At 35.8% G+C, this 27,959-nt stretch overlaps 3 protein-coding genes and 1 long non-coding RNA gene across 8 annotated transcripts; 2 read left to right on the forward strand and 2 right to left on the reverse strand.

Moving 5' to 3' along the window:
• The first annotated feature begins 4,034 nt into the window (after positions 1-4,034).
• LOC149740773 (EF-hand domain-containing protein 1-like) lies at positions 4,035-10,691 on the forward strand. Its single transcript, XM_089872723.1, has 11 exons — positions 4,035-4,220; positions 5,086-5,307; positions 5,811-5,960; positions 6,440-6,577; positions 6,999-7,148; positions 7,353-7,545; positions 7,893-8,034; positions 8,384-8,462; positions 8,945-9,085; positions 9,647-9,860; positions 10,362-10,691. The coding sequence occupies exons 1-11, from the start codon at positions 4,158-4,160 to the stop codon at positions 10,505-10,507; spliced, it is 1,638 nt and encodes a 545-aa protein (XP_089728849.1). The 5' UTR covers positions 4,035-4,157; the 3' UTR covers positions 10,508-10,691.
• Positions 5,867-9,766, reverse strand: LOC149740774 (uncharacterized). 5 transcript variants are annotated; one of them, XR_016384432.1, is made up of 7 exons: positions 9,627-9,766; positions 8,921-9,020; positions 8,117-8,253; positions 7,863-8,027; positions 6,996-7,543; positions 6,251-6,343; positions 5,867-6,007 (listed from the first exon to the last, which is right to left on the reverse strand). It is a non-coding gene; the product is annotated as an uncharacterized LOC149740774 (long non-coding RNA). The 5 variants fall into 5 exon arrangements; XR_016384431.1 differs by having other exon boundaries at positions 6,974-7,543; XR_016384430.1 differs by lacking the exon at positions 5,867-6,007 and having other exon boundaries at positions 6,112-6,343.
• A 2,908-nt stretch (positions 10,692-13,599) lies between the features above and the next one.
• On the forward strand, positions 13,600-21,103 carry LOC149740775 (sodium- and chloride-dependent GABA transporter 2-like). Its single transcript, XM_089872722.1, has 14 exons — positions 13,600-13,793; positions 14,021-14,127; positions 14,319-14,449; positions 15,276-15,402; positions 16,102-16,210; positions 16,648-16,783; positions 17,108-17,242; positions 18,241-18,344; positions 18,752-18,876; positions 19,108-19,220; positions 19,431-19,559; positions 19,877-20,080; positions 20,292-20,459; positions 20,849-21,103. The coding sequence occupies exons 1-14, from the start codon at positions 13,675-13,677 to the stop codon at positions 20,954-20,956; spliced, it is 1,815 nt and encodes a 604-aa protein (XP_089728848.1). The 5' UTR covers positions 13,600-13,674; the 3' UTR covers positions 20,957-21,103.
• LOC149740776 (kelch-like protein 9) lies at positions 20,969-27,946 on the reverse strand. The gene is made up of 12 exons (XM_089872721.1): positions 27,788-27,946; positions 27,232-27,455; positions 26,995-27,167; positions 25,854-25,993; positions 25,359-25,505; positions 24,841-24,964; positions 24,292-24,427; positions 23,693-23,849; positions 22,910-23,102; positions 22,492-22,673; positions 21,966-22,104; positions 20,969-21,772 (listed from the first exon to the last, which is right to left on the reverse strand). Exons 1-12 carry the CDS (start codon positions 27,850-27,852, stop codon positions 21,596-21,598), a joined length of 1,857 nt encoding a protein of 618 aa, XP_089728847.1. The 5' UTR covers positions 27,853-27,946; the 3' UTR covers positions 20,969-21,595.
• Positions 27,947-27,959: the final 13 nt, after the last annotated feature.

Genomic DNA, 27,959 nt, shown 5'->3' on the forward strand with positions numbered 1-27,959 from the left:
TCGTGGTATAAATTTTTTTATTTTTTTTTATTACGGTCGTGGTGTATCAAAATTTTTATTACAATCGTGGTATAAAAATTGTATTTTTTTTATTACGGTCGTGGTGTACCGATTTTTTATTACAGTCGTGGTGTACCAAATTTTTTATTACAGTCGTGGTATAAATTTTTTTATTTTTTTTTATTACGGTCGTGGTGTATCAAAATTTTTATTACAATCGTGGTATAAATTTTTTTTATTTTTTTTATTACGGTCGTGGTGAACCGAATTTTTTATAACAGTCAGGGTGTAAAAATTTTAATTTTTTTATCACAGTTGTGGTGTATCAAAATTTTTATCACAGTCGTGGTATAAAAAACTTAATTTTTTTTGTTACAGTCGTAGTATAGAAATTTAAATTTTTTTATTACGGTCGTGGTGTATTAATTTTTATCACAGTCGTGGTATAAAAATTCTAATTTTTTTTATCACGGTCGTGGTGTATTCATTTTTATCACAGTCGTGGTATAAATTTTTTAATTTTTTTTTATTACGGTCGTGGTGAACCGAAATTTTCATAACAGTCATGGTATAAATTTTTTAATTTTTTTTTTATTACGGTTGTGGTGTATTAATTTTTATCACAGTCGTGGTATAAAAATTTTAATTTTTTTTATCACGGTCGTGGTGTATTAATTTTTATCACAGTCGTGGTATAAGAATTTTAAGTTTTTTTCTATCACGGTCGTGGTGTATTAAAATTTTTATCACAGTCGTAGTATAAAAATTTTAATTTTTTTATCGCAGTCGTGTAATTTTTTTTTATCACAGTCGTGGTGTACCGATCAATTTTTTTCACAGTCGTGATGTACCGATTTTTTTATCACGGTCGTGGTATACCAAAATTTTTATCACAGTCTTGATGTACCAATTTTTTTATTACAGTCGTAGTATAAAAAACTTAATTTTTTTTGTTACAGTCGTAGTATAAAAATTTTAATTTTTTTTATCACAGTCGTGGTGTATTAATTTTTATCACAGTCGTGGTATAAAAATTTTAAGTTTTTTTTATCACGGTCGTAGTGTATCAAAATTTTTATCACAGTCGTGGTGTACCAAAATTTTTATCACAGTCGTGGTATAAAAATTGTATTTTTTTTATCACGGTCGTGGTGTATCGATTTTTTATCACAGTCGTGGTATCAATTTTTTTATCTTTTTTATTACGGTCGTGGTGTATCAAAATTTTTATTACAGTCGTGGTATAAATTTTTTTATTTTTTTTTTATTACGGTCGTGGTGTATCAAAATTTTTATCACAGTCGTGGTGTACCAAATTTTTAATAACAGACGTGGTATAAAAATTGTAATTTTTTTATTACAGTCGTGGTGAACCAAAATTTTAATAACAGACGTGGTATAAAAATTGTAATTTTTTTATTACGGTCGTGGTGGATCGATTTTTTATCACAGTCGTGGTATAAATTTTTTTATTTTTTTTTATTACGGTCGTGGTGTACTGATTTTTTTATTACGGTCGTGGTGTATCAAAATTTTTATCACAGTCGTGGTGTACCAAAATTTTTATCACAGTCGTGGGATAAAAATTGTAATTTTTTTATTACGGTCGTGGTGTACCGATTTTTTATCACGGTCGTGGTGCAATTTTTTTATATTTTTATTACGGTCGTGGTGTATCAAAATTGTTATCACAGTCGTGATATAAATTTTTTTAATTTTTTTTATTACAGTCGTGGTGTACCAAAATTTTTATCACAATCGTGTTATAAAAAAATTTAACTTTTTTTATCACAGTCGTAATATAATTTTTTTAAATTTTTTTTATCACAGTCGTGGTATAAATTTTTTTTTATTGCAGTCGTGGTATAAATTTTTTTTATCACAGCATGGTGTACCAAAATTTTTATCGCAGTCGTGTTATAAAAAAATGTAACTTTTTTTATCACAGTCGTGGTATAAAAATTTTAATTTTATTATCACATTCGTGGTGTACCAAAATTTTCATCACAGTCGTGGTATAAATTTTTATATTTTTTTATTTTGGTCGTGGTGTACCAAAATTGTATCACAGTCGTGGTGTACCAAAAATTTTTTTTTCACAGTTGTAGTATAAAAAAAAATTTTTTTATCACGATCGTGGTGTTTCAAAATTTTTATCACAGTCGTGGTGTACTGATTTTTTTATCACAGACGTAGTATAACAGTTTTTTAATTTTTTTTATCACAGTCGTGGTGTACCAAAATTTTTTTTAACAGTCATGGTATAAAAATTTTAATTTTTTTATCACAGTCGTGGTGTACTGTTTTTTTTATCACAGTCGTAGTATAATTTTTTTTATTTTTTTTTATTACAGTCGTGGTATCATTTTTTTTATCACGGTCGTGGTGTACTGATTTTTTATCCCTGTCGTAGTACACATTTTTTTATTTTTTTTTTATCACGGTCGTAGTGTATGAATTTTTTATCACGGTCGTGGTGTACTGATTTTTTTTATCACAGTCGTGGTATATATATATATTTTTTTACAGTCATGGTGTACCAAAATTAAAGCAAGATCTAGTCAGCTCCCATATCCGTTCTTGTACAGTTTCCCCACTTCGTAAACAAATCGCTTAATGCGACACGATATTAATTCCTGACTAACCTTAAATTAAAACTAATCTTAAATTAAAAAAAAACACACACAAAAACAAATTTAAAAAAACACACACAAAAAAACAGCACTTTTTATCTTTGTTGCTGGTGTCATCTCTGGACCTGAAGATTCAACTTGCACAAATTGTGTATTCGTGGTAAAGATTGCTCATGCAAATGAGTTCAGAAGTAAGACGGTTGCCAGGTAAGCGTAAATTAATAATTTAAAATGTTTCGATAATTTTAAATTTGTACCTTCTGATAATTTTAATTGGGCAATAAGAGGCTTCTACTAGAATGTCCACCGACTAGTCTGTTGTGTCCCATGTTTTTTTACTGCTTTGCATTTTGTTCCTGTATTTGATTATGAATAAATGTAACTTATACTTTATCCTAAACGACTGTCGGCCGCAAAATGACATTCGTTATAACACCGGTGTTTAAACACCTCGTGTCAGCCTATACGAGTTACCATGTATGTTACTCTATAGGTGGTTATTTAAATATATATATATATATATTTTTAGTTTTTTAATGCATGACTAATAATTTTGGACAACCCATTAGTGACCACTGGGCTGGAGCAATTGCTGTTAACTTTGAATAAATGTAACTTACTTTATCCTAAACGACTGTCGGCCGCAAAACGACATTCGGTATAACACCGGTGTTCATACACTTGTGCCAGCCATGGCCTACTAAAAATTTTTTTGGCATGACTTATTTTTTAGTTTTTTATGCATGACTAATAATTTTAGACAACACATTAGTGACCACTGGGTTGGAGCAATTGCCAATAAGTGTTTTGTACAAGGACACAAACGCCCACATTATAGCAGCGACGAGTCTGGAACCCGTTACCTCTGGGTTACAAACAGGCGCACTTAACCACTTTGCCACGACGCCATAGCATTTTACTGGAATCTGAAATCGTATCTGTTTTTAAATTTCCATTAAGGTAAGATTATTTACGCACTATTTTTGAGTAAAAGAATATTTACATATCATATAACGGAATCTTTATAACGTTTAAACTGATACGAATGGTTAGGTGCTACAGCTCATTTCCATTAATAAAGTCTTAAACTATTGGAACAGCGACTGCCAATGCCATATCAAAAGTGTGTGTCGTGTCTATTTCTTTTGTCGCCTGTCCGATTTCTTGCACTACGCCTCTAGGACAAGTTTTACGTCTGTTATTTTCATCCGAATTGACATTTTTAATGGCCAAGTTGACAATTTTGACGTCTATATGGAAATTTGTTACTTAAAACATTTTGAACAGAACATGGTTAAATCTTGTACAAAACATGGAAAAAACATAGACTTTTGTTCAGAAGAAAATCAATAAGCCCCTAAAGTTTGTTTTAAAAATCCGCTAGACGACAACAAGAGTCATAGCAACGGTTGCCAAGGCAGCTCATTGTTGCTTTCTTGAAACCATCGCTTTTACCTTCTGGTTTTTGTGTTGGGTATTTTAATTAAATTTGTTTTGCTGGAATAGTTTGACTAGTTCTAAAGCATGGCAACGACAAGAGCGGAAGGTTTACCATTCCTTCCAGGAAATACTTTTGAAGATCCCACCGTAGGTTTTATACATACATACTGTCGTAACTAATAACTAATATGCCTGTGTTAAAATATTTTATGTTAAAATATACTGTTAAAATATTTTTAAATAGGTAAAATACCCTAATTACATGGGCAATCTGGGTAATCCTTTAGCTGGTGGCCACCTGAAATTTTTGTTTCAAAATGTTCCTTAGGTCTCCCTGATACCCACTGTATAATTTTGTTTTGAAAAAACTCGGGCGTTCGTGTCGAAAATTAACTTTGAAAGTGCACGAAATCGTGCTGCGTCACCGTATTTTCCACACCAGCAGTTATGAATTAAACCAAGGTTAGATTATTACGTCATAGAATGCGTATTGTTACGTTTGATTCCTACGTTAAAACAGTGGGAAAAAACAAGGCTGTAACGTATGTAATATACCACTATTGTGACGTAACAGACCGCGATTGTGACGTAATAAATCGTTAACCTTACGCAAATCAGACGAATTACGGTGACGAAGCATGTTTTCGCGCATTTTTAAAGTTAATTTTCGACACGAACGCCCGACTTTTTTGAAAAAAAAATTAGACAGCAGGTATCAGTGAGGGCTATGGAACATTTTGAAACCAAAATTTCAGGTGGCCACCAGCTAAAGGATTACCGGCAATCTGTTTTTTTTCTTGCTACTGAATAATTTCCTCTACATTATCTACTAACCACTCACCGTAACAACCAACTACTAACCAGTTAGCCCCTACCCCAAACCATTAACTCCTATCACCAACCTATAACACTTTCCACCAGCCTAATCTACAACGTGCTGAAGGATTCTTCACTAGTGCCTTTATTTTTCTTTTTATTGTGATGCACTGATTTCAGTGATTTGTTTTTGCAGAAATCACGTTTCCATGTGACCAACACTCTAAAGTTTAAGAATGGATACGCACAACAACATTCACCAAGTGTTGGTCTTGGAGGTGAGAGACTCACTTACAATCAACTCTCGGAGTCAGAACTCGATGAACTTGCAAATAAAATGCCGACTTTAACTTATGGCCAAGCTAAGCAAGCACCGCCTGAAACTTTCGTTCCAGCCCATCTTGCTTTTGACAAAAAGGTATTTGGCTTGTTGTGTTTTTACTGTTTTGCATTTTTCTAAGTTCTGTAAGATCTTTGAAAAAATCCTATATGTATATATGGTCTAACATCCACGTTCTTATTTTGACACTTTTACCCAGTAGTTTTTACCTGCAAATCTCGATGCGTGTGTATTACAACTGTCATTTTGTTGATAATTTCTTTCTCTTCTTGCATTAATTACCCTGATTTTCTGTACCCGAAGAGATAAATAATAGGTATATATATATATATATATGTTATAAATAACTGTAATAATTTAAGAGAATCTGACCCTGATCTGGTGCTTACAGAGTTGAACGATGCTTGTGTAAAGAAATACAGTCAGGATCAGATTTTGTAGCACCAGATCCTTACCCAAATATACACTACATATATATAGGGTATAAAATGAATGCTTTTAGGCCTCATATAATATGTTATGTTATCATACTAATCTTTTAATTAGTCAATGTCGTTGCTTTACATTACATTTCTGTATAGGTGTTAAAATTCACGGGCTACTTTAAAGAAACTGTCCACGAGTCACCACAGGAGTTCTACAGAGTACGTCCGGTAGAAATCTTCTATTATCTCGAAGACGACAGCATCTCTGTTGTGGAACCTCATGTTGAGAATTCGGGGATGCCCCAGGTATGAGAATAGTTTTGATGCTAACCGGATCCAGTTTGTCCTGGTTTCTGTTATTTAATGGTTACTATTACTGGAGTTTTGCTAAAACAAGTGCTTTGTATAATTTTTATTCAAGCATTTATACATGAATTTTTACGAATCTGTAGCAAAATGCAGCTGTAGAAGTCCTTTTATTTACTAGTAAGCATCAACAGTAAAGTTTGAAATAATAAAGTGAAGTTATTCTGGAAATACAATTAAATCAGATAACAAAGCGATTAAAATAGAAGCCTGTGTTCACAGTGTCTCACAATTACAATAAATGTTTGTTGAGCTCATGGAACAGCTTTGTGGTAAGTTCTGGTTGAAATTCAACTCTGATTGAAAGTTTTCCTTTGCGAGTTCTGCAATAAAATGCAAATATTCTAAATTGCAGTGAAAACCATTCTTCCTGCATCTGCAAAGTCTTGTTTTAAATAAAACAAACACTTTTTTTCCAGGGCAAGCTTATTAAGAGGCAACGTTTGCCAAAAGATGATCAGGGCAACCACTGGCATTGGAAAGACCTTAACCTTGGGATGAATGTTGTTTTCTATGGCAAGGCATTCCGTATCACCAACTGCGATCAATTTACCGCAGTAAGTCCCATTGACTTAGTTGAGGGAAGCATTTATTAAAGAGGATTTAACTAAAAAATAATACTAAGTTTCTGAAATTAAAAAAAATACATATATTATTTATTTTTTTACTAAAATGAAACTTTTTTGCACCTATTTTTACCCTTGTGCGCTTCAACTTTGTGTGTGATTTTTGTTTTTCACTTAAACTAAGCTGGGGTTCAATATACACATACACAAGCAATAGTAATGGACCTATACAAATTTACTACTGCAAGAAATATCAGGTTTCATATTTTGGATCTACTGGCACAAAGTTTTGCTAACCAACGTTTCAACATCCTATTCAGGTTATTTTCATCAGGGTAGATTCTACTTAATAAAAAGTGAAAAATGTTGACACTAAATAAACTTTACCGAACTTTTAACTTTCTATTACCAGAACTTCATGGAGAGTGAAGGTCTAATATTGAATCAACCAGAATCCGTCCCACAAGATCCTTACACTGAAAGTAGAAAGCAACCACTGCGTTCTTACACAACTAGGTCGGACTTCGACAAACTTAAGAAGTTTCTGGAACTTGATAGAAAGGTATGGGATAATGTCTTTACCTAACTACACCCCATATTTGTTGCTGTTTATATACATGTTAAATTGTGGTATGGCAGCACTTTTAGAAGATCCCTTTTTTTAATAAAAAAAATATTTTGTTACTTTTTCTAAATTAATAAACTTTGTTTAAAAAATGGGGATCGCCCTAAACTCCCTGGCTGAGCCACAACTTACACTTGACAGGTTCTCCGATTTTACTGTGTATGGGACGACCGTGACTCCATGTTTGGTGAGATGAGGCCGTACGTCCTCCATTATTTCCTCGTGGACGACACAGTTGAGATCAGGGAGGTTCACAAACCAAATGACGGACACGACCCATTTCCAGTCCTGCTAAGAAGACAAAGACTCCCGAAAAATCGAAATGATGTTCACTGTAAGGATAAATAAAACTTGGTTTTTCTCACTTGGTCAGAAAACGACAGTCGTTATGACACGGGTGTTTTGCTTCATACACCTTATACCAGCTTACGAGTTACCAAGTATGTTACTTTGTGGAGAATATGAATCATCACCCCTGTTATATCTGATATTAACCTGCCATGTATGGATAAAGAAGTTCCATTCAATCATTTAATACATTTATTGCTTTGTTATAAAAAAAATCAAATACAATAATTTTTTTAGCCCACAGTATAACTTTTTTTGCAACACTCAACACTTTCCTATGACTATATTTTCAACAGAAAATACTTTTTTCGTTCACTCCAATATTTTGTTTAGCATCTTTTCCAATGATTGTAATGGAGCTGACTGACCATGAAGTGAAGCAATGGTTCACTCCTCAAGATTTCGAACTTGGGAAAACCATCTTCATCAACGGGAGGCGTCTACTCATCTATGATTGTGATGATTTCACTAAGAAGTAAGAATAAATAATGTTTCAATAAAAAAACTAGCCATTTTTAGTACTCCTATGCATTACTGTAAAATTCCCTGTCGCCTACCTTTTGGAAAGCGGCAGGATTTAACTGATGAGGTGCAACCATGAAGTAGTACCCTAGGTGTCCACTGTCGGGATAATGGGTCAACTCAGGTTCCACAGTATTTAGGACCTCATTGTCGTAGAATGTCTTCTTTTAAGCTATGTGGTAAATTCACTTAAGGCAATCATAATATAAATGTTAAATTGAAACTATGACACCGGAGAAACAAAAGTGGTTTATAAAAGACAATAAATACTTGCTTAAACTTTAACTTCATCTTCTTTACAGCTACTACAGAGTAATGACGGGCCAGCAAACATTTCAACCAATACCAGTCACAGGGATGGCAAATGATCTTCCAAAAATGGTAAGTATCTCTAACATTCAATTTAGCAGTTCGAATCATGTTCCAAAATTTTTGTGTGACTTGTTTAAGGTAACTGAGAGTCTATTATATATAAAAAACAAACACTCTCCATAAAGCAGCCAGCAAAAATTAAGTTAAGTTTTTATCCTAAAAAAAGAGTCGTGACAATCAATACTTTTCCCCTGGACGAGTGACTGCATTTTTCCTGATCCATTTAAGGGGTCAGTTCTATACACTCTAGATTTAATCGAGTTATTTCTGCCTTTCAACAGCAAATCTGGTATGAAAAACGTAGTGTATTTCCAATGTTTCGCCTACCATCTGGCAAGACTTCATCAGGAAATGAAAGTCAAAAAAAGGGAAATACAGTACAATCTGTTTTTCATACCAGATGAGCCATTAAAAGACTAATTACATTATGCCTGGTAGCAAAAGTAACAGAATATTTCTCTACCCACCTATGATACACAAACTATCCATAGGAACTGCCACCCTACAATGGCTTTGGTTCATTGGAAGATTCCCTTCAAAACTGCTTGAGTTTGGTCCCCCAACCACCTAAGAAAGATTTCATTAAAATGTTGGAGAATGATCACAAGATACTGCGATACGAAGCAGCCATGGTAAAATTAAGATGATTCATTAAGTTCCTTTATACAATAACATAACATATATAATTTTTATTTATTTTCTAAAAAACGACACCGAAGGTCATATTATTTAAAGAACGAAGAGAAGGGAATTAATAGCAAAACAGGAGTGTTTTGCTGTTAAAGCACGCCATGGATAAAGAGTGTGGAAAAAATGTTATTAAAAAGTGTGGTTGCGACCCAAAATAATAATAATAATATCTTTTATTTACCTTCCATTATGGTAGCGAAGATTGTAAAATATTTAAAATTGAAAGACAGGATATAGGGATAAAACAACAGTTGTTAAAACATGTCTATTTTTTTGTCTCAACATAATACCTTTTACTCTGTCCCCATAAATTTCAACTTTGCATAATGTAACTTTAAAAAGTAGAGTCTATGAAAAACTTACATGTTAAAATATATATCTTAAAACTCACATATTAAAAATATGTTATATATACATGTAAAAAAAACATTTTAATGCATTTTAAAATATATATATGTTATATGTACTTGTCAAAAGTCATACCTAAATCGCCTCTATTCTAGGATTCTGTTCGACAAGAAGACAGGAACAGACGTTTCATCATCTCGTACCGTCTTTCAGATGACATGATCAGCATCTTTGAACCTCCGCAGAGAAACTCCGGAATAATTGGCGGAAAGTTTCTGGAGGCAACGAGGATATCTAAGCCCGGATCGGACGTGGAGAACCCGGAGTTTTATGGGCCTGGAGATTTTGCGATCGGTGCAACCATCCAAGGTAGTCAGAAATGCAGTGATAAATGTGAATGTGATTTGTTTTATAATAGGGGGGCGGACACTTGTTATAACATGGGTGTTCTGTTTCACACATCTCGTACTAGCTTATAAATTATCATATATCTGGCGCCGTGGCATATTGGTTAGCGCGCCTGCCTGTAACCAAGAGGTAATGAGTTCAAGGCTCGACGCTGCTACCATTGTGGGCGTATGTGTCCTCGGGCAAGACACTTAACGACAATTGCTCCAACCCAGTGGTCACTACTGGGTTGTCCAAATTATCAGCCATACATAAAAAATGAAAAAAATCCCCCAAAAAATGATCACCCTCAAAGTAACATACATGGTAATTCGTAAGCTGGCACGAGGTGTTAAACCCGTGTGATAACGACTGTCGTTTTCCGGCCACGTCAGGATAAATAAGTTACTGTTTTACTTAGCCGAATATACAAATGCTTACCATAGTAGCAACAATATGTAACTAACATGAAACCATCCTCAGTGTTCAAGCACCGTTTTGTGATCACTAACTGCGACGAGTATGTCCTCAAAGTATTGCAGCAGGACGCCGACCAATATCCAGTATCTACAATACAAAGTATACGAACCATCCATAATAAGACACCCCAAGAACCAAACAAAGAGTAACTCATCTAAAGTCTTATATTTGACCTAATTTTTCAGCACGGTTTGGCCCGATGTCGTTCGTTGCATTATTTTTTCGCCACCTATGTAATAATATATTATATATTTGCGTTCTTGATTTCGCGATTGTAAATTTAAATGAAATCTGTTGTAGCGCACGATGTCTATAAATGTAACCGTTTTAAAATAGATGCGTGTTTATGTTATATTGTTGCAGCAGAAAGTAGGTTGAACGAATGGATAGCATAGTACTGTGGGGTAAGATGGGTCACCTTTTTTTTCCAAATTCCGTAATCGTTTAAACAAAAGTTTTGAAGAAAGGTGTCCCATCTTCCCCGACCCTACTATATGTACTCTGCGAGACTCAATGTAGTGTCTTACTTACTGTAATATAAACTCAAGGGACACCGCGCGCGTACAAACATTAAAACAGCACAACAAAAAATACTCCTAAGTATAGCCTAGTCAGCGACTAGCGAACTAAACCGCAGCTTAGCCCTTTTATAGCACATTAACAGGACTTGTGGGCATGATATGGCCCATGCACGTCAAGCAAATATGTTAAAACAACTCAGCGCATTGTTACAAAGCTCGGTCTATGATCTAGTTTTACCAGCTGCCACCCCACGAGATTTCGGCCTGCCAGTTTGCTACCTTGGGTATCGTGATGGTCTAGTATGTATCTATACACGGAATTGGAGCCAAGAAATTTGGGTTTATACGCATTACACAGCATGCATCTATAAGCATATGTGTTTGAGTGTTTCTAGAATTTTTTACCTGCCACGCAAATTTTAAACCCAAAGCATCTAACTTTGGAGGGTTGAGAAGCAAAGCAGAAAGATTTGTAGCATATTCGTTACCTTAAGATAGGCGTGACCGTTAAACTATGATATTGCACCCCCAACAATAGTAAGGTGGGTGAAGACGGGACACCTTTAGTACAGAAAATCTGATTAATTAACAACGGAAATTTTGAGGATACACTTTTAAAATTATTTACTACCATTAAAAGAATCGAGGACAAAAAGGGACAAAAATAGAACGAAAAAGTGTCCAATCTTCCCCCGCCCTATTATATAGAATTTTAGATATCGGTTTTGTCGGTTTGATACGCGTATGGTATTGTTATAAGTGATACTTCATAACCACTTAATGTACCGGTCGGTAGACCTCATTTGCACGCGTAGTGCATATGACTTCTCCGACCATATGGTATAGGCATAGTATACTGAAGTAATAGTACGCTAACGAGACCACGTGACCACTTTTCACGCATGAGTGCACAGTTGCACTTCGCCCGACAGTTCAGTCAGACAGTGCAGTATAACAGTGCAAGGTCCGTATATAAGCATTTTTATATATATGTTTATATACGGAAAAAGATCGCGAAAATTAGTGTATAGTGTACAGTGACACATTTTTAGTAGTTTAGCGAATTTGACTGATCGTTTGCGTAAAGAAATTACATTTGTAGCCAGGTTGGAAATAATCACCATAGAGTAGCATATATACAATGGCCTCTGCTTAAACGAAAGTTTTCTGGACGACCTATTTGCTGATTCACTGACCACAGGTAGCACGAGATATGAAAGTCCGGCGCCGTGGCGTAGTGGTTAGCGCGCCTGCCTGTAACCATTAGGTAATGGGTTCAAGGCCTGTCGCTGCTACCATTGTGGGCGCATGTGTCCTTGGGCAAGGCACTTAACGACAATTGCTCCAACCCAGTGGTCACTAATGGGTTGTCCAAGTTATCAGCCAAAACATAAAAAAAAATAATAATAATCACTCACAAAGTAACATACATGGTAACTCGTAAGCTGGACTCGTAACATGGTAACTCGTAAGCTGGCACGAGGTGTTAAACCCGTGTGATAACGACTGTCGTTTTCCGAAAAGGGGTCACGTGGTCTCGTTAGCGTACATGTGTCTGCTACTGAATGAATGGTCACGGTAACGAAAACTCTTCGGTCACGGTAACGATAACCGAGAACAGGAGAGTTCACAGAAGCGAAAAGGCAGGTAGTAACGGTAAAACAACAGTTGTTAAAACACGCTTATTCGGATAAAAAGCGTGACCGTATAACTGAAAATGGTATCCCGCTAGTAATAATGCAAGTCTGTAGTTTATAGATCTCTTTTAAACCGTCATACGTATATATATATATATTGCAATTACTTCAGCATACTATGGTTAAACATAATCTTCGTTAAGTTAAATTTTATGTACGAAAGTATTTTGAACATCAGGTTAACAATTAAGTCATGGCGATGTTTTGGACTGAAAGAGAATGATATGATAGATCTATTTGAGAAAAAAACAGGGTTAAAACTATTTTTGTCGGCAGGCATACAACACGTTTATTTACTAGCAAGAGATGCATGGCCGACTAAGCAGGCCATGATGTGTCAGTTACCTAGGACACACAGAAAATAATGATACAGTTAAAAAGGTTTAGCAGCAAGCACGTATAGTAACTATAAGATGGGTTATGGGAATAATTCGAGATGCATGGCCTGCTAAATAGGTCGTGCATAAGTTTATGTATAACAGATAGAAAATAATGATAAATTTTGATTCAAGTAAAAAACATTTAGCAGAAATATATGCGATAGCACAGTATCTTTTTTTCCCTTAATGGGTGAGGTCCTTTCTTGAACACATATTGGTTATAGAGTTTGCCCCATTACCCCTGTTTCACGGTTTACGGTTTATTTCAATATTTACTCATCGCTTGTTTTTACGATGCGCAATAGAATCGCGATGAAAGACGTTTTGGAATGTTGTACAAAGTAAAAAACAAGGTTAACTAGGTTTAACATATCGTTTCATGCTTTGTCAGCGGTTATACAGGTCACGCGACTTTTAGTAGCGCCGTTCGGAAAGGTTGATCATGTGTTTGCAGTATATATGCAGCATTTGTAAGATGCATAGCCTGCAGGAGGTTTATCTTTTTCGATAATAAATCTTATTCCACTTACATATTATAGTACTGTGGTGTAAGATGGGATATCGTTAACACCAAAAATATTTCCGAATCGTGTTTGAAACAATTAATAACACTTCCTATTGTCGTTGGCTACAAATGTCCCATGCTACCCCACTCTACTATGCATTATGTTCTTTGCAGTTTATTAAGACTAACTTGAACAACGCAAAGTGAATTACCATGGCGAAAGAGCCAACCCAGAAGCCAGGTTACGAATTGAACGACGAATGCAACGCACAAGCCGAGAAGATGCCGCTGGCCGTGGAAGAGATACAAAATGGGGAAAAGAAAACTAAACGGTGAGGGACTTTTGACGTTTTTTAATGTACTATTTGGTCGTCGCATTTGGTATTAAAAATACTTACATAATTATATAACCGCATCCTCACGACTTAAAAAAGCATCGTTAATTGTTAATTGTTGTTGTGACATTTTAGGTGCTAACGTTATCGATTGCTACCCTAAAGTATTCAAATACTGTTAGTTTTAACAGCGTACACAAACAAACGATCTTGTTTCATTGCAGTGAGACATGGAGTAGCACGACAGAGTCTTTCTTATCGCATCTAGGAGCAGTGATTGGACTCGGGAACATTTGGAGATTCCCTTACATTACTTACACCTATGGTGGCGGTAAGAAAATGTGACGCACTTTCTTTCTGTTTTCTTGTCTCATTTAGTAGTAAAAAAATAATAGCCTACTAATGAATTATATAACAGTATCCCTGCGATAGACTGTTGTTAATTGTTTAAAGCACGCTCAAGATATTTAGATATTATGTGCTAAAGGTGTCCCGTCTTACCCCACAGTACTTTATTAACAGGGGCGTTTCTCATACCGTACATTATGTTCGCTGTGCTGTGCGGGTTTCCGATGCTTTTTCTTGAAGTGGCTTTGGGTCAATACACCCGAGAGGGAGCAGTTAATGCTTGGAACCTATCACCGTTAATGAAGGTGAGGAAATGAAACACCGTTGGTGTAACGAACTCGCAAAATATAGTTCAACAACCGATTTATGTTTAACTTGATATTGGTTTTTGCTTGTAAAGCGGTTCGATCAAACAGTTATGATAAAAGTAAGACCACACACCGGTATTGATTGCGTTGGTCGCTCTTTTTGGCCTTAAACGGTAAAGGATTGACCAAACTTTGTCCCCTTGCTATCTCTTAGTCGACAAAAACACGTAATAAGATACAGGCAGTACGCAACGAAGCATCGCAAAGGTGCAAAGGTGCGGCTTGTAAATCCTTTTTCCAAGAAATTAATCAACCGGAAGACTTTTAAAATAAAAGTTAAAATTAACAACACCTACACGTACAATCCGGAGTAACCGGTATTGTACTAATGTTATAGTAATTATCGCAAAGGTGCATGATCTTGTAAATCCCCTTTCCAAGAAATTAGTCAACCGAAGGATTTTTAAAATAAAAGCTAAATCTAACAACACCTACACGTAATCAAGAGTAATCAGTATTGTAGTAATATTATGGTGATTGAAATTTCTCGTTACGCAAGGATAATTAAATGGCATTAAAATGCCATATACCAACGAAAAATCAAATTTGTTTATAGATTGAAATGCTAAAATGTTATCTAAAAGTAACACACACAAAACAACCTATCAGTTTAAATAATCGCGAGAAATTGAACCGTTTGAAGTAAAAAGTATTGGCCGTGCGACAATGTACGAATTTCTACAAGTTAAAATGTCTCTCAATTTGACCGTTCCTAATTTATGGTTTGCCATTATAATTAATATTTTTTCTTATCTGTTTCTAGGGAATCGGTTTCGGCTGTGCAGCTATATGTCTCTACTCGTGTACCTACTACATTACAGTCATGGCTTGGGGAATCTTCTATTTGGTACATACTTTCACCACTCGCCCTCTACCTTGGATGCATTGCGGTAAGTCTAAAAGCGCGGCGTAACTGACTACTGTGTTGTTGTGTGCAGCAAAAGTTCGGCGAAGATCGCATCTCATCAGCCAATCAATCGCATGTACAGTAATTCAACCATATGGGTAACATTATGCTTAATTTATTATATTTATACGACTGGACCTCAACGTTGGTGCGAAAGGTACATAAAGATAAATAACTAACTGTTGCATATATTGTTGTCAATAGGTGTATACGTTAATTAAATCTGAAAGAGATCTTCTGACGTTTATTTTGTGACCTTTTTGTATTTCAAGATCACAAAACATTCGCCAGAAAATATTTTTCCCATTTAAAAAGCAATAAATATATGTAAAACATAACATTGAGAAAAAAGAAAACAAATTTTAGACTGATATATATTCGACTATATGCATAAAAGCAAAGACTTGTAATGAAACTCATATTGAAGCACGAAATCAAAATAAAAATTTCGTTCGTAACAATTCTTCATATCATTTTACACACTATATATTATGTAGTAGGGCTCAATATATTTTCTCCAATAAGATATCGAAATTGACAAATTATATCCAATATCGATTTTCTATAACTCATGAATAAAATTCACAATACTTTAATCTGAAGCAGAATTATATTATATAAAAAAAATGAAGCAGAATTATATTAAAAAAACAAGTTTTATTATTACGAACATACTATGCAGACAATTGGTGGAACACGAACTCGTGTATAACTTACGACACTCTTCTAAACGGTACAATGTCGGCGAACATAAGTTTACATAAAGAACTGCCTATCATTGAGTTTTGGGAGTAAGAATATTAATCATATTTGTATGTTGTTTTACGTTATCGTTGAAGGCCAGATTTTTAAGAATTTTTTCAACTGAAGCTGATAAAACAAATAACAATGTTCTGATAACAAAGCAAAACATGTTGAGTGCGAACTGAGTTAAAACTTTCCACAGCTTCTGGCCAAATTAAATATAGTAGGGTGGGAAAAGGTGGGACGCCGTTTTATTCTATTTTCTCGTCGCGTTTGGTAGTAAACAAAAAGTACTTAAAGAACTTTAAAACCGTATCCTCCCGAGACCGTTGTTAATCAGTTAAAACACGATCAGGGTATTTGAATATTATGTGCTACAGATGTCCCGTCTTGCCCCACCGTACTATATAGATCAAACGAAACGGTGTCCTGATGAAATCCAGCCAAAACCAAAGCCTGAGGTAATGCTTTATATTAATTGCAGTCGTTACGTCTTACGAAAGTCAGTTGGTTTGGAAACCATGGGCTCTATTGACAATTGGCAAATGGTGCTATCTTTAATTGCGGCATGGGTGCTCATCTATTTCTGCATCTTTAAAGGAGTAAAGTCGACTGGCAAGGTAAGACGAGTTATCGGCCACAGTGGGGCAGGTAAATACTAACTTGTATAAACGTGCGTGCTTGGGTAAAATACAGCACGCAAACCACAATACTAAATTCTCCCACTCAGTGACCAATATGTATTAGGTCGTATAGTGCGGTGATCACACAGAAAAAGCAACGACCTAAAACGTTTCAAAAGTAACTTGCATTGGCTCGTATATATGGTTATGCAAACTACGATAAAAGTTGCCACATGTTTGCCGCGACATTTAAACCCTGTTATAACTCCATGTGTGTATGAATAAGCGTCGTTATCAACTTACAAATAAATATCAACTAAGGTGGTCTACTTTTCTGCAACTTTTCCCTATGTTGTCCTGGCCATATTGTTAGTTCGTGGATGTACACTACCGGGCGCAGCAGAAGGTATTCGTTACTACCTCCAACCGAATCTAACCAAGCTTCAAGACCCAAACGTAAGAAAGACAAATCCCGTTTGTAATATATATATAGCACTTTGGGGAAAATGAGACACTTTTATATGACATAATGTTCAAATAGAATATCCTGATCGTGTTTTAAACAATAATATTCTTTGTTTACTAGTAAATGGTATGAGAAAACAGAATGAAAATGTGTCCCATGTTTCCCCATCCTAATATACGTTACAGTAAGAACTGCATTTAATGGCAACCAGCTTACCACCGCGAGGGAATCACTACATGGTTATCGTGTTCCCTATAAACATCGCAATCATTTTACGCATATATGTTACGTTACATTGGTCCGTTACAGTGCTTGCGGTAATCTTAGCGGTTTCTAACTGAAAGGGTAACTAAAACGCACGCATGCATGGTTTAATTAAATTGTTGCAAAACGACACACATATTTAAATAATAATAAAGATAAATCTAAACGTATGTACTCACGTGTTAGAACTTGACAAGGACTGTCCATAATCCCAATCTATACACCTCAGAATTAAAAAAATAACCAGTCAGCTGAAACAGGTACAGTATTGCAGTGAACTGTAAGTGCTTACTTAGATTCAAAACTGCATCCAAATGGTAAAGTTAAACAGAAAGCGCCGACGCCTCGATTGGGCCTGCGGCTCATGTCTATCAACGCGATGGTGATTATTGGATAGCGGCGAAAATAGTTTGTGCAGTAATAGTATAGTAGGGTGGGGAAAGATGGGACACTTTTTCATTCTATTTTCTCGTCTTATTTGGAAGCAAAAAAAGAACATTTAAAGAATATAAACCTTATCCCCACGGCTCCAATAAACCGTTGTTTCAAACACAATCAGGACATTTATATATTACGTGATACAGTTGTCCCACCTTACCCCACAGTACTATATAGCTCAAAACAACCAATAAAAACCTGCTTAACACTAAATACCACTTTCTATATATTAGAAATAAAGATGTAGATTTAAAACTCATTTGCTGTAACGATAAATGTTGTTTAGGTTTGGGTGCAAGCTGGGAGCCAGGTTTGTTACTCCTACGCTATTTGTTTCACCGTTCTTGTGGCGTTTGGAAGTTATAATGATTTTCACATCGACTGTTACAAGTAATTTACTGTATATAAATTTATAAACAAGTAGTCTTGGTATAACCATAGTATACTGCTTTGCAGTAGGACATTTCTTCTATTTCTTCTAATTACGTCTTACCTTGGTTTAATTATAAATACGACTCGCTATGAGTTAACTTACACTTTGATGCGGGTTTAATCAGCCACACTTTTATCTCATACTTTTATTCAAGTAGTTTTTACCTGCGGCGTGTGTATAACGACTGTCGTTTTGCTGCTAATTCCATTCTCTTTGCTGTTTTAATTTATCTGATATACTGTATCCGAAGAGATAAGTAAAAACTACGTTATGTTATTAGAGAACATCATGCTTATTATAATCCCCACAAATCTCTATGCTCAACGTTTCTCTCGACCTCTATATACTTAACTTTTCCATCCAGGCACACCATCATACTGACAACGTCATGCTCAATGACGTCATTCATAGCGGGATTCGCCATATTCAGCGTCTTAGGCAATTTAGCAGAGGTGACACACAAAAACGTATCGGATGTTGTTGCCTCAGGTATTTAACACAATTCGTATATATACTGTTACTTCTGCTGCCAGGCATAATATGAAAAAAATTTTTCAACGGCTCATCTGGTATGAAAAAAACGTAGTGTATTTCCGACAGTTCGATTGCCATCTATAGCAAGACCTATTATTTCTTGGTTAGATTAACTACATACTCCTAAACCTATGTATACATACTAATATTAGTAGCCTAGTTCTTGTTAATATTTTATACCTACAGGTCCCGGTTTGGCATTTCAAATTTATCCTTCTGGTTTATCATTGCTACCCCTACCTCACCTCTGGAATGCTTTGTTCTTCCTTATGATTATAACAGTAGCGATTGACAGTCAGGTAAGTTCAACTGCATACATGGGCTCGGAATCATTACCTTTTTATAAAACCCAAAGCCTATTTTCAATTTGTGGTTGGTATATATACCCAAAGTGGTGGTCCCAGTATTTTATAAGAGAGAATAAATAACACTTTAACGGCTTCTTGTTTTGTCGGAAGCCAGAAAATATATCCCATCTTACCCCACCCTACTACTCTATATTTCTTTAGTTCTGCTGCCTGGAAGGATTTGTTACCATAATATGCGGGTCGTGGAAGTGGGCAAACCGAAACAGAGAATTATTCAATGCTTGCCTTTGCTCTGTTCTCTTGGTATTTGGCTTGGTTTTCATGACAGAGGTAAAGTTGTATACTAAACTTGTAAATAATCTTTCAACGGCTCATCTGGTGTTAAAATATGTTGTGTATTTCCGACGTTTTGTCTTTTTTTGTCAGCTTGCAGGATTGTATGGTAGACGCAACTATATGGAAATACACTACTTTTTTTCATGGCGAACTAAAGATATCTAGGCCGTGTTTTTTTATACTATAGTTAAGCCGTTGAAGGATTATTTTCATTATGCCTGGTAGGAGAAATAACAGTACATTTGTACATGTCAATTCTGTACTGTATAAAACTAAAGCTAGGTAGAATATTTACTCTCGTTCTTTTGCAGGGCGGAATTTACGTTTTCGAGATATTTAACAACTACGCAGTCAGTGGCATTGCATTGTTGTTTCTAGCGACCATGCAATCCATCGCTATAGGTTGGATTTACGGAGCCGATAAGTTTTACGAGCACATAAAAGAAATGATCGGATATTATCCATCTGCGTTCTTAAAGTTTTGTTGGGTCATTGCCACTCCTACTTTAACAACGGTACAGTATATACAATGTAACTATTTAAACGTTTTTTTTTAGCAACAACGCCTTTTGTTTTTAACGTCTGTCGTTTTGCTGCTAATTCCTTTCTCTTCGTTGTTTCAATTAATTTGATCTCCACTATCTTATTCGAGGAGATAAATAAAAATTTCTGTCGTGTTTTCAATAGAAGTAGTTTTGTGACTTAATTTTCTATTTTCATTTTTAGGGAGTTTTTCTGTTCTTCCTCATAAAGTACAAACCGTTAAAAATTGGAGAATACGAGTACCCAGGCTGGGCGAATGCGATTGGTTGGTGCATGTGTTTATCCTCGTGTATCTGTGTGCCGGCATACGCGGTTTACCAGCTGTTACTTTACCCAGGCTCTTTGAGAGAGGTAAGCGCCATTGGGACTTTAACTTGGAACGGGTTCTTAACTTTTATCATATATTTCATCGCCTAGCTTGGTATGTTACAGCACGAACGGCATATATTGCGCAATATACGATGTAATACGTACATCAGAAAACTTGTTTGCGAGTCAACAAGTATGCAACTTGTTTGTTAACAATATACCTCCAGTGGTATAAGCATAAACAATAGTATACTGAAGTGATACTATGTCTAAACCATATAAAGTTTAAATACTAATCGTGACACTGGGCTGTAAAAAAGCGTAGACCAAAGTAACAGCTCAGTTTAAGCCGGTTAAAGTAGCTATATTATTAAGTTGAACAGTAAGTATACTGTTTTATCTAAATATTTTTACATAAACTTTATCGACAGAGATATAGAAAAGCTACGGCTTCGATTGGAAAATTTGAAAAACGTAACAGCATCCAGAAAGACACTCCTTCACTCATGGAAGAAGAGTATATTGTACAAAGTATTTAAAACAATGGGCGCTGCTGTTTTTTTGTGAAATGTATTATTCTAATAGTAAGCTTTGCTATAGGCACGATGCTGTTGTAAATATAAAAATCTAAAACACGAAGTTTGCGTAAAACAAATTTAACCAATAAAGTTCTGTCAGCTCCTTGATACTTAAGTGCACATTTTTTCAAGCTGTCGCATATGAAATAATAATCGCGGAGAACGCGCAAAACTCTAGATATAGTAGGTTTGGGGAAGATGGGACACCTTAAGCACATAATATCCCAATATCCTGATCGTGTTTTAAACACTTAACAACGGTCCATGGGAGTCGTGAGGATATGGTTTAATAATTCTTTGAATATTCTTTGTTTACTACCAAATGGGACGAGAAAATAGAATGTAAAGATGTCCCATCTTCTCCCACCCTACTATAGTACGGGGGGTAAGATGGGATACCGTTATCGCCTGTATATCCCATATTTATGGACTGTATTAACAACGGTATTTCCGAGTCGTGAGGATGCGAGTGTATTTTTCAGTAAAAATTCTTTATATACTACCGAATGGAAAGAGAAAAGTTGAATGAAAAGGTGTCCCATCTTTCCCCACCCTTTTATAGTAACTGCAGAAAACGCTATATACTATAAAAGTGGACCTCTAGCGCACCAAGTGGTGTGGCAACGTGAGAGTGCAGAGTCGAAGCCCAGCCAAGCCACGAGGAAGGTTACCAACCCTTTCCCATTCATCCTTTTCAGGGTCGTAGGTCTGAATCACCTTTATGCATCGTCGAGCTGACCAGCAATATCCACCAACCACAAAGATTTTGTTGTCAAGCTGTTACAATGAATAATGGGTTGTCTATAGAATGGCATGCTAAAGGTCCTGGGATTCGGGCCACGATTGACCCATTACCTTAGGTTTAAAAGGCATAAAAACACATGAGGTGTTCTAGCGGCTGTCCATTTCTGGCCATGCAAGGCCAAGGACAAAGGAAGTTACAAGTTACATTTAAGGGCCTCTTACTCACCAGGCATGCCCCTGCTTCACTTTGTCCCATAGAAATCGGTGTCACAGTTGTCCACTGGTCGAAATCTGGGCTGTAAACCTCAGTGTCAAGCACGTCAACTCGTTTGTTGATGCCTGTGTTTCCACCAATGATGTAAATCCTGAAGTATTGGTAAAATCTTATTAGTAAAACAAAACAGTAGCGATGAGTTTACACTTCACGTTGATCGGTTAAAAAAAGTTCTTGAATGATGTTAAAATATACTAAGAGTGCATTAAGTCAGTATACAGAAAATTTTAGACTTACTTAATACTTATCTTTCCCTGTTGCTCGACATTCTTTATTAAATAAATTTCTTAACAATTTCAAACTTATATAAAAAAATATAATTGCCCAGAAATACGTCAACTTTATTTCCTATTCTATATGGGTGAGGCTCTTGTCAGTTTGGGAAACATAAAAAATCATTTTATTTTGTTATACACAGGTGTCTTATGACACAACACACTAAGGTACATACAATATATCACATATATTCATTACTTACTTATCTTTTACTGTTATTTGACTGTGCCAGCCACGTGGAAACTGCAGAGGTGATCTACGCTCCCATATGTCATGTTTGGGGTTGTAACATAACATGGCATCGCTGAAGTGACCGTCACTGAAACCGCCACTTACATACAACTTGTCCCGATGTACGGAGCCATTGTGATCACACAAAGCATTCTGTGAAAGTTGGATAATAATTTTGACCTTTAAATTAAAATATGGATCCATAACTATGTAAGTGCCATTGACTAAACTGTTTTATCCTTACAGAACCAAAAACTGACAATCGTTATAACACAGGTGTTTTTTTAATACACCTTGTACCAGCTTACGAGTTACCACGTATGTAACTTTGTAATTATGTTCTTCCTGTATGGTCCTTTTATACAAACCTATTAGTGACCACTTCTTACCTGTGTTGATGCCACGTACTTCCATCTATCTTCTTCCACACAGTAACATTCCACTGAAGATAATCGACCAACTGAGTTAACTCCTCCCACAGCATACAGTCTGTTATAAGCAGGTATGGCACTTACATGGAATCCTGCTCTCTGCTCGTTCATGTTCGCTATTTTCATCCAGGTGTTAAACCGAGGGTCATACCTGCGATAAGGATGGTTGATTATAATAATATTAACTTTAATTGTCTCTACGATTACTGTAGCCAAAATTGAAACATATATAGATCGAAAAGACAGAATATAGCAACTAAACAACAGTCATTAAATCATTGCTTATGGTTAAAATATATTTACAAATAATTGGAAAATAAGCCTGCTCAGTACACCTAGCAGAAAAACAATCTGTGTGGGCCCACAACCCACAAAGAACCACTGGGATGGAACAACAGCCATAAACACATGAGTGTCTTGCCCAATTGGTAGCAGCATTGAGTATTAACCGGAGTGCCTCTGTGCCACTGGCTACCATCCACACGTTACCAAACTTACAATTTTGTTGATGTGTTTAAACTGCTTTTTAAAACAGTCGGCACAGTGGAAAATTGGTTAAGGCGGCAGACTTTAACCCAGAAGTAATGGGTTCTGGGGTTTGCTTGGTAATGAGGTTGCTGGCACCACGTGTATGAGCACGAGGTGTATGAGCACCAGTGTTATGACGACTGTTGTTTTCCGGCCACATGAAGATAGAGCAAGCTACATTCATTCATTTAAATAAACCAGATAAAAAGCAACCTTGTAACAGTAGGCACTGATGTTTTTCCTCTTTCTTCAAAATGATTCTGACCACCAAGAATGTAAAGAAAGTTGTTGAGAACAGCAACAGAATGAGAATGCACCCCAGTGTCCATGCTTGGTAGAAGCGTATATGCCGTCAACTCACGATTGAATACTGAAACATATTTAAGTTATTTTTATACTTTTGATTGATAAATTAAAAAATTATTAGTGCCATAGTTAGTTAAGACAATATGGATTCCATGCTGCTACTATTGTGGGTATATATATGTGTTCTTGTGCGTCTCTTAACAACTTTTGTTTTATCGTTATCATGATCAAAGAGAATAAAATAAATTTCTTAATTTATTCAAAATGCCCTAACAATAAACTTAGTACCCATTACAGTATTACAACCAATGTGAATAAATGATTCAAATCTATTTTTTCTCTTTGGTCACAATAACGAAGAACAGGAAAGCGACATAAGCTAAAAGACGCTTTGTAACGGTAAAACAACAGTTGGTTGGTAAAACATGCTTATTGATAATAAAGGAAAACAATAACATTTTGGGTAAAAGACATGACTGTTATGCCCAATATGTTGACCATTTTACCTTTCAGTTGGTTTGAGACTTCATCTGTATTGTCAGCTCCACCCAGTACAACAAGTCTCGTATCGCTTGATCTTATCTTTGTTCGTGATGACGGGACAATAGGTTGGGAATGAGGGAGCATGTGGTAACTGCTTGCCTGAACATGAAAAGGGTATTTGACTACATGATGCGGAATAATGTAAATTCAGGTGGATTCTATTTAAATAACAGACTAAGTCACTAAGTGATCATATCTCAACCGGTGTTTAAAAAAACTTGTACTAAATGTTACAACAGAATAAATATGATCGTGATAACTATTACATGATTATTTAACTAAAATTTTATTAATGCAATATTCCCCATTTAATCGTCATGTTTAATCTGTCCACCCATTTAATCGGACCAGTTTAGCTTGGTTGTGATGTGGTACAATTGACCTAGGTTGACTGTATTATTAAAACATATTGAAGTATTTTCAACTTCAAATTCTTCAGCATAGTAACATAGATAAACATGAAGTAGGAGATCCAGTTTAAACTAATGAAGATTTATATTAATAAAATTTACCTCAAGTAGAAGGTCATTGCATTTAGTTCTCATGAAGTCAACCACGTTAACATGAACCATTAAGTCACGTGGGGGCATCAAAGGAAAGCGAATTTTCTCCATCAGTTTGCGAATAAATGCTTGTCTAAAACATAGGACTGCTACTAAAATATATCTTCACCGTCATATGTGTGCTGTTGGGCAACTGGGAGTTGTATAGTTAATCCGTGATATATCATATTATACACATTATGTCATTTTATAATGTCTTTTTCTACCTGTCTAACAGTTTATACAAGTCAAGTGCCTACAAGATTAGACCAATTTCCATTTTCTGCTTTGCGTAATGATAGCAGCATTGAGTTAGTATTCTACAGTTACAAGGGAGGTATCCAATCAGGGGCACATCCAAAAAAATTAAAAAAGATTTATTTTCTTTTTAATCTTGTTTTGGGAGTAGGGGTTACAGCCTTCAAACCCCTTGGCAGAACCACTGGCTTCTATAATAATCTGCGTCTCTTGAACATTAGACAACATACCTTGAATGGTCGTACATAATCCACTTCAGTGTTGCAGCAAACACATCAAGTTCCGACATAACTTTCAAGTCATTGCTGTCAAGAAGATAACTCATGTTCTCAAAGGTGAGTTTTTGCAGTTGATTTGATTTTATGAAATCAGGAAACCTGCAAAGGAACAGAATGAATGAATGTAACTTGTTTTACCTAGGCATGGCCAGGAAATAACAATTATTATAACACGGATGTTCTGTTTCATACACCTTGAGCCAGCTTATGAGTTACCATAAATGTAACTTTGACTTTTTTCCGTATGGCTAACAGTTTGAATAACACAGTAGTGGCCACTGAGTTTGAGAAATTTTCGCTAAGTGTCTTGTCTAAAGACACATACGCCCACAATAGTACCGGCGACAATCCTTGAACCCACTACCTCTGGAGTAGAGGTAGGAACGCTATTCACTATGTTCTGGCCCCGGTGTATGAGAGCAATCACAGTAGCACAACAAGACCTACCTTTCCAGCATATATTTATAGGCATTTTCCTCCAATTGAGCCATACTAAACACCTCAGCAATATGAATAATGTCCACACATGTGTTAACATCGATTGCAGAAATCAGAAACTCCATGCAGAAGTCTAGCACAGGTTGAATCTGAAATTAAAAATGACACATATTATGCTTGGGGGTAAATCATGTCATTTATAACTTATTTCTAAAGTTTAAAAAACTCAATTTATTGAGCACAGTAGTGGTCATATAGATCCTTTTTCGTCGAACAGTTGTTCTTGGCTTTGTTGTTGTTGTTGCTGATAGGACGATTTTTTTCCGCACTTATCCTAATTCTCCATTCTAGCATTTTCTTTAATCCTTTATTGAAATCAAACCGTAATATATATTTATAATTTTTAGACTAAATTTTCAGATTTAAAACCGCACAATTAGCGTGTGTGCACCGAAGCATAGACGAGTGCCTTTTTTTATCGTTATCTTCGGTATAAACACCGCGTCTCTCGTTTCTTCGCTCTTTTAGTTTACTGCTCGCGATAAATCATTATGCAGGCGCCACATTATGAATAATATTAACTTCTAACATCACCTATAATACTGCGTGATTACGGTTTATCCAAATTCACAAAAGCAAACGTCTTTAAGCGACGACAAGGTTAACTAGTGTAAGTTTACATGTCAACATATGGTACAGGAGTTGTACAAAGCGAATTTACACATATTCTTTACCAAACTTTCATTCCTTATACGTCTTAAGTTTAATGAGTTTTAATACACGACTAAATGCATTCTATCTACTGCTCCACAGTCACCAATGGCGACTGAAACTCGCTTTGTTGGTTACTTTTGATTTGTTTTTGATCGATCTCAGTCGACCATTGTAGTGATAGGGGTAATTAATACTATGCTAATTAGTTTATACCGTGCTCATGCATTAGATCTATGTGATCTCTTGTAGTTTATCTTTTGCCAAACAATAGCGAAGGTTATGTTATTTAAAGAACGATAAAAAGGAAATTAACAGCAAAATAACAGTCGTTAAAACACGCTACGGATAAAAAGTGTTGAAAAATCTCAATTAAAAAGTGTGGATATTGTACTAAAAGTTAACAATGTTCCATAGTCTCTGTACATGTTAATCGTACCTGCATATGTCGTCCCACTGCAAGAATATTCTGCACTGATTTCATACTGATGGGCAGTTTACCAGTGTACATGAATTCCACAATATGTTTAAGGCCATCGCTGCTAATTCCGCGCAGTTCGATTGATTCTGAGAACCAGGTGTACTTTGTTCCTTCATTTCTACCGATCTGGGCTGTACATTTTGACCGATTTACAACATACCATAATCGGCGATATTGCTTTTAAGAGTAACATACCATTTTGGCTGTCTTTTGTAAACATGCTTTTGAAATACGGACTGCATGCTGCCAGCAAAGCACGGTGTACCGGGAAACGGGTATTCCCCGCGATGAGCGTGACGTCACACAGCAGGTTGTCAAACCTTAGGGCGTTGAAACCGCTCAAGAGAATGTTGTTATACGAGTTTGAGGTGTATACCGTCTCGGGGTATTCTCCTTTACGAACCGCCGGTTGAAGAAAGCTGTAAAGTGTGACGAGTTAGTTGTGCCAAATATTGGATCGAATAAATAAATGTAAACTGTTTATATATTCGCGTGTTGGGGCAACGGTAGTCGTTACAACACGGGTGTTCTTTTTTATACACCTTGTTTCCGCTTGATGAGTTAACCCACATACTTAACGTGTAGGTTATATTTTCTTCTTTTTTTGTAATGTATGTATGACACTTAAGACAACCCATAAGGAACAATAGAATTTGAGCAATCGCCGTTTAAGTGTCTTGCCCAGAGCCACATACGCATACTCATACAGTGCATCAATTCTTGCACCAGTAACATTTGAGCCTATATTTACCTGTCAGTTGACGTTTGAAAGCTTGAGACGGACAACGAGTCGACAGACGTCAGTTTGGCAGACATATTAAAATCCAAAATTAAAACACAAATTGATCCTTAAAAATTATAATCTCATTATTACGAAAAAAAAGGAACACAAAATAAAACACTGTACAAAACTTGCCGTAACT

The sequence above is a fragment of the Ciona robusta genome, chromosome 2 (genome assembly GCF_009617815.1).
Source record: "Ciona robusta chromosome 2, ASM961781v2".
In the NCBI taxonomy this organism is placed as follows: domain Eukaryota; kingdom Metazoa; phylum Chordata; class Ascidiacea; order Phlebobranchia; family Cionidae; genus Ciona; species Ciona robusta.